Source organism: Cyprinodon variegatus, unplaced genomic scaffold, assembly GCF_000732505.1.
Source record: "Cyprinodon variegatus isolate N-32 unplaced genomic scaffold, C_variegatus-1.0 Scaffold124, whole genome shotgun sequence".
NCBI classification, from domain to species: Eukaryota; Metazoa; Chordata; class Actinopteri; order Cyprinodontiformes; family Cyprinodontidae; genus Cyprinodon; species Cyprinodon variegatus.
In genome coordinates, this window is record NW_015150577.1 from 375,186 (window position 1) to 382,871 (window position 7,686).

At 39.0% G+C, this 7,686-nt stretch overlaps 1 protein-coding gene across 3 annotated transcripts in view; it reads right to left on the bottom strand.

Annotated features, from left to right (window-relative positions):
• Window positions 1–7,686, bottom strand: part of LOC107085435 (serine/threonine-protein kinase BRSK2) — a 231,297-nt gene that overhangs the window by 11,378 nt on the left and 212,233 nt on the right. For all 3 annotated transcript variants that reach the window (XM_015375745.1, XM_015375743.1, XM_015375744.1), the window contains 2 exons: window positions 4,818–4,878; window positions 1,703–1,910 (listed from right to left, as the gene is read on the bottom strand). In XM_015375745.1, coding sequence (XP_015231231.1) covers window positions 1,703–1,910; window positions 4,818–4,878 — 269 coding nt within the window. The remainder of the gene's footprint in view (window positions 1–1,702; window positions 1,911–4,817; window positions 4,879–7,686) is intronic.

The following is a 7,686-nucleotide window of genomic DNA, read 5'->3' on the forward strand; positions in this document are numbered from 1 at the left end:
AGCAATGCAGCATAAAAAGTGTTACGGTAGCTATGTTTACATGGAGATCGGATCGAAGACCTTATCAGATGAAAAATGTCATATAAACATGTCAGACTGAACATTCTAATCTGATTCGGTCTGATTGGAAAGAAATTTCATTCCTGTTGAGAGGTGTTTTTTTCCGATCACCATTCTGATTGGTACACACCCATTCTGATCTTTGGAGTAAAATAATCTGCCCTGTGCATGTGTGCAACATCAGGGTGACATCTTTCTCTTTACAAATCTTTATTCACTGGCTGCTGGTCCTCTTTGGTTGAGGAAGTGGATCTAAATGTAATCTATAGATTAATATACCTTGCTGCCCTCCATCCCTGTAGCAAAGGAGCATTAGCTAAGGTAGCATGATGTGACGAGGGTCCATTGTAGGAAAAAAACAAAAAAAAACACATCAAAAGACACGACTGAAGATTCAAAGATGTGAATGTGGGGGGAAGGAACAAAGAGTAACTAAAGTTAAGGATGAGCAGACAAGTTTGGGTTGGTTTACAAAACAGGCAGCTGCTTATTCTACTACAACTAAAGCATTTCGTAAAAAATGAGACAGTTCTGCACACGCTCAGAATTGATCTGAACACTTTGGACATGCATACACACGTCATAATTGGATCATTTTATTTAGTGTCCATTTAAACAGAGATTTTCCAAACTTCTGATCAACAAAGATTTAGATCAGAATGAAGAAAGTTCATGCATGTTAATGTAGCAAATAACTGGTATCATTGTAAAAGAGAATATAATTATAAATGGGGGTTTTTCTGGTCAAACAAAGGTTAAATAAATGAATGAATATTGAAATTTATAAAGGAAGTGTTCCAAAGATCAGCACAGTTTAAAAAACATTTTGGTAAAAGGTTTGATTTAACAAATAAATCAAATTATATGTGGAGCTGAAATTTTTTGGCAAAAACCATCCCCAGATTTATTATAATGTGATTTCATTTAACAGTTAAGAGAGCGCTGAAATCAATGGTGGCCATTTTGGCCAAACAAGGAGATCTATTGTTCAAGGATGCTTAGAAATTTTAGGTTTAATCATTGATTTACTGGGGAGATAAAGAGATATTGTTGACTGGGCAGATACATCTTGAGATCATCTGCATAGCATAGGAAAGAGCTGCAGGTGGCATTACGAAGAAAAAAAATGTAAGGGGAAAAGTATAGTATTCTATGACACCAACATGAAAGAGGAACATTGGAGGAAGAGACAGTTTTATTGTTTTTAATTGTAAATGCCCTGAGTGTCAGATAGGATGTAAACAAAGTGTTAAGCAATAGATACCAAAATGGAGGCCTACGCAAGACAGAACAGAATGATCGTCAACGGTTACTATTAGTTCTAGCAGCAGCAGGGCGATTAAACACCTACCATCAATGGATAAAACAATGTCAGAGTACATTTAGTAAGGCAGAACCTATGCTATGTAGCAGTTTAAGCCAGACTTATTTTTTTCTTAAAAAAAAAAAGTTCCTTGAAAAGGAAAATAAAATAAAAAGAAAAATTGCAAAAAAAAAACTTGGTAAGAGAGAAAGTATTTTTTAAGGAGGGGTGTTAGAACTGTATGACAGTTCAAAGGGCCAGGTCAAAGCAATACACAAACTAAAGATTCAAGGGACAATTCTGATTGATTCAACTCTAGCTCAAGGTGAAAATGAGTACCTTGGAGTTTCCGACGGTGGAAGCGTGGAGACCCCAGGAAGCTGTTTTTGATGGAGTTGAGGCGCGTCCTCCAAGGCATGCCGCCAATGGACGGGCTTGGGGGTGGCGTGGGAGTCGGAGTTCCTGCAGGGCTGTCCTTAGGAGTGTGTACTGGAGTGCCTTTTGGGGTTGGGAGGGGGCTGCCTCGAGGGGAAGGGTGAGGGGTAACCTGTATGAGGGGGATAGATTTGGGTGGGTGGTCAGTAGATGGAGAAGGAAAAGGTGCCACAGGGTGAAAGTGGTGTAGCCTGATAGGTGACATGGGTGCTACTGGACTGAAGGGAACCGAGAGCTGGGAGTTGGCAGCATAATGGGAGCGGCGTACCTGGGGGCTGTTTGGTATGGGACCACAGGAGATGGGGGAGGAGGTAAAGGGAGAAGTTGAGGATGAAGAAGTAGGAGTAGGAGGCACAGAGGTAGAGGGGGGCTGCAATGGCAGCTGGCAGGGAGTGGATGGTTCCGATTTGGCAGCAGGTGCTGGATCAGGGGATGTTTCAGGAAGAGGATTTGATCGTGTGGCTTGTAAAGGCTTTGGGGCAACTTTGGGCTTGGCGGGGAGTGTCTGTGTTTTGTTGAGTGCTCCTGGCAGGGGCTCACTGTTTGGAGCCAGGGAGTTAGGTGTGGATATGCGTGGGCCTGTGCGATTTGGAAGAGGTTCAGGGGAAGGACACGGGCTTGTGTTAGGGGACTCAGAAAAGTCCGGGGACTGAGGGGGTACACAGAATTTTCTGATAGGCTGGATTCAGAAATAGGCAGTAATAGGGACACACAGGACAACACAGCCAAGAGGAAGAACAGGTGGATGTTAAAATAAAAATCAAAACACATGGGGGATGGATGCAAACACAGGCAACAGCCAGACAAAGGTTAGAAGGGAAATGGTGGGAGGGGAAATTGAGAATTTACAAGACAAGAACAACAACAAAAAATTATGACATGAACGACTTACATCAAACAAGACAAAAGTAAACTGACATGGGAGAAAAAAAAAATACAAGCAACATGAAGTAAAGTCCAACAGAGACATAAGAAGATTGGCTTCAATTGCATAAAATCAACAAAGCTCTGGCAGCTGAGAAAAGCAAGCAAACAAAGATAGATGCAAAAGACATAAGGCCAGCTGTTAAAGTCTGGACTGCCTCAACAACAAGCTGCTGGTAGCATCTATACGGTGAGATCCCTGGGTTCTTAATAGCTTTATTGATCTGTTTGACTTTTAATGCTGTGACCAGAGAGACTAAACTCCAGCATTTGCCTTGGACACCAACCCTTTCTCCAGAAATAACTCCAAATAGAGCCTCCTGTGGAGAGCACAATCCCAGTGATCGGTACATCTGAGAAATCAATTTCCCTTTCAGATCAGCCTCAAAGAAGCCATGTGGTGTTTGTCTGTGTAAGGGGGGTTTGTCTTTGGATCCTGGATAATCTTGAGCCTTCTAAGGTTAGTCAACTGGAAAAGTTTACTGCATGCTCACCAGCTCTGAGCAAGGACAGTGGGATTTTCTGAAGCATTCTCTGATGTGGATTTCTAAAGAGCTCAGAACGGGAAAAAAAAGAAGCTGGGATAATGTAAGTGTAGAGGATGGAGAGGTTGGATAAGAGTCTTCAAGTTTGGGAAAAGTTTGTTTTAACATACAGTCTCCAAGTTATACTTCGAGTTATAGAGAACAGCCTTATAAAGTGAATGTCTAAGCGTTGAATAAAAAGGCTAAAGTCTTGTCTAACAATGGATGTTACAGTAATCATAGAAGATGCTAAATTTAGTAAAAGAAAATCCTAAATCATAAAATAAGGTAAGCTAAGTGCTGCATAACAGCAACTGCCTGGGTGTTTGCATTTTACCCATAATGCAGAGCCATGAACTCCCTAAAAGCATCATACAATGCATTGTAAAAAGACAAATCTGATAAGTTGGATAGCCCAATAAAATGCAGCTACTTTTTCTTTTCTTTGCCAGAGTCCAAGAAGAACAGGGTTCTGATGCAGGAAGCATGCATTCACATAAAATATCTGCTTTGAAATATTTTAAGCACAGCCTGCAATGTACAAAAAATTAAAGCTGCATCAAAATAAATTAAATTGTTGGAACAAAACTCACTGAAATTACACGGAAATATGACCTTAACACAAGGACCAGAGGTACTTTGATGCTTTTCATGACACTGAGCTTTTATGAGTTAAATCTTAAATTATTAATTTCTTAATGATAAATAGGATAGAAAATCCCTTTTTCGTCCCACAATGAGGAAATTGTAGTGTTACAGCAGCAAAAAGGTTATAGAAGAAGTGGTCACACAATGTGGACCTTAGAAAAGTGTATAAAAATAACAGATAAGAACATAAAACAATACAGTATTGTACTGTACAGAGTTTTTACAAAATAAATTGTAAGCTACAAATTTAAGAATTTCTCTCTGCCGTTGACTTTTAGTATGAAAGCTGTGTTCTTCTCATACATGAGGCCCCACATGAGTGGAATGCAAAACTACTTGTTCTGTCCTCTTTCAGTTCCACAATGCTTATTACAGGCTTCTCTCAAATTGGTGGTCTTCTTACTCATTTTGCCAGTTTAGGTAACTATGTCTTGGTAAGGTGTAGTCGGTCCATAAGCCTTTTATTTTTAGAAGACTGATTAAAAAGTTCTTTCTGATATTTCAAAGCTTAAGATTCTGTTTTCTAACCCCAATTATAAATTCATTCTAACTTATTTCAAACTTATCAGAGATATGCAAGTCTCCATGATGCTGTTTGACGCATTCACAGAATAACCATTCTTACATTGAGCTTAAATTACACATTGGGCTTTTGAACTGGATATTATTTCACGGTATAAGAGTAACAGGGATAAGTTTGTGTTTGCCTGTAAATAAATTCTATTCTGAAGCAACAGTTCTAGTTGCAATATGGAATATTGTATAGTGTATACAATAGAAAAAGCTGCTTTACTTTTCTTGCAGACAAATTCGGCAATAACACAACAGCAATAATGTGGTATCAGCAGAAGTTGGGTGGTCGTTAACCAGTATGAGTGTGTTACAGAGAAGGTGAGCGATTGTGTCTGAGCCTTATGACTTACCCGTGGGCTGCTGAGGGGGCTGGTGGATAGGCCAGAAGAGGCTCCACTAATAGACCGCGACCTGTGGCAAAAACAAGCGACAACACACAAAGGAGCAAAGGTAATTTAAAGGATCAGCCTGTGGCTTGTAACGTGTTTCAGTAAACATATGGGGAGGTGAGAGGCTGGTTTACATCCTACGTATTGTTTAGAAGGCACAGCAGCACATGGTAGCTCACAGATAATGCTGTAACTGGATGTTTTCATACAGTGTTTGAAAATCTAACCTCTTTGTTATTTTTTTTTTTCTTTCGACAATAAAATATTAGGCGTCTATGTTTGAGGTTGTTTGGGATTACAGGATTTTCTTTTCTGTTTGATACTAGAATACGCAATTAAATAAATCAAAAGAAAACGAGGAGGAGATCTTGGTACATTTGCTCAACATTAACTAAGAATGTGACCAACTTAGCAATAAAGAGTCTAGAGCAAAACGTACCTTCATCTTTAACTGCCCATTTCCAATTTTATTTGTAGAAATAATGAATACAATTGTACATTACATAAAGCAACTTTTATGTATGTAAACATCCTTAAAGAATATTAAGAAGGAATCTCTTTTTATTCTTGCATTTTGCACAGAAATAATTCCAGTCATCCTAACAGAAGACCAATAGGGAAGATTTTTTTCTCAATTATATTCAGGTATTAGGATGACAAAATATTGCATTGTTTTCAAACAGCGTATGTAAATATCTGCTTACAACAGACTAAGCCCACTACGACAGCAACAGCACTAACTTGAAAATCAGCATTATTAACATTGACTCCCAGCAATTAGTTGCACACCACTTAACCTTTGGATTCGAATATATTGATCTTCAAAATCCATGGACAAATTTCATGGCCAAACATTCAAACTAGTTTTCCTTTTATTTGCACATTAATAATAAAACAAACAAATTGGAGGGTGTTTATGCCTTCAGGCCAACATAGTATCTGGAGATGCAAAATAAAGAGGAACATTTGGTTGTGTGCCATTTGTCATGTTTTTCATTTTCCTCACAGATGCCGTCAATAACCCCCAATGAGTGGAGTCTTGCTCAGAAATGAACAATCACAGCCCAATCTGTCTCCATCAAGTGCACACATTTACGCACACAAACACAAAAAAAACAGGCGCCTGTCAACACTTGGAAACACCAGCTGCTCACTGTCACAACACTGTCCCTTTCTGTCATTTGGCCTAATAATACCCCCCCCTCCTCCTTTCACTCGGTCGCTCTTCATCTCTGCATCTGAGCACGGAGGCATTGGTGCACATGTGGATTGATATGCATTGTTGTTTCCCTTTGGTAAAATAAATAAATAACATCAGTTTTACTCTTCAGTAAAAGGAGCAGACACACAACAGAAGTTAAAGCTACCATGAGTGAAGGGTAATTTTAGAAACACCCACTGCAGAGTTATTTTTGTTCATCTTCCACTGCCCATTTGCAGAGAAAAAAATGGTTTGCACGCATTTAAGCAGACGTGAGTAGGCGATGCCGAGATCATGTTGGCTGGGATTTCTTGTTTCACTGAGCAGCTGACCAGACAGTTATCATTTACATCTAGGCCCAGCGGTCCACTGAGACATATCCACGGGTGCTCACCACTAGATTGCGTGTAAACTTAATCTAAACACGGCCAGAACTTCCGGCCATTATGAGCATATTGTTCTGAGGCATGTTGCATCTGTTAGTTTTGGCCGAGCAGGTCTATAAAGCTTATGTTACAGATGGTTATGCTGTACAGTAATGGGCTGTCAGAGGCTTTCCACTGCTTCACAGTAAAGATGAATTATTGTCGTTGAGGGTTTAATTTACAATGAACAGCACAAACAATTTGGGAATCATTTATCATGTATTAGAAAACCACAACACTACATCATTGAGTCACACTAGAGAAGTTGTTGGATCAACAGTTGCATGTTCGTGTGCATTGATTCTCGTTTGCTCTTAAGCTGTGCAAACTGAAATTGTATTCATACACATCAGCAGATACTGGTTTTAACAGTCAAATGAGAATTTCTTACACGATATTATCTACTTTGGAAATGTGTATGAAGGAATATTTATGAATTGCAAGAAAATGAATCTGAGACTAAATGATTTTACTTTACAGCTTATCCAAACTGATGAGTGTCTTAACATTTCAATGTGTACCTTCTATGGATCTCATACCGGTATTTGGCAAATATTGGTTGGCATAAGCTGTGATGTCATTGCTACAAATTTTAGTAATAGCAAAGCAAACATAGTTGGAAACTACATCATCGGAACATTTCTTAATTTCTTCTTTCTTTTAAGCCAAGAGGATTTCAAAGCAGATTTCAAACTAAAATGCACAACTTAAATAGATCACGAGTAGGTCCACCGTTATTAAGTTTAAATGCTTGGTAATACTATTGGAGAATTATGACTTAGTTAAAATGTTAAAATTTCTGATATGTAGTCGACGATTTTTAAATTCCCCCCGGACAATTTTTTAGGTATGAAAAGTAGGACCGTGAAAAGGAGGACGTCTGATCACCTCACCATATAAACAATTTGATGTTTCAGTGAGTGAGTGCTTGCTGCTCTGATGCATCTTTGCTCAGCAGCTTCACTCGTAAACCAACCAATCAGCGCACAGCTCATCTAAATACTCATGAGCATACCATAAAAGGAAGAAAACTTGTCGGTTCATTCTGGGGCTTATAACCAGGCTTGCATTAGGGCTTATAGAATAGCAAATATGCTATTTTCAACCCAACCAATGCTACACACCCTATTCAGAGAACTTAAGGACCAACACCAAGTACCCTATATAATCATTCTATGACCCCTTTAATGTAACAGTGTCAAAT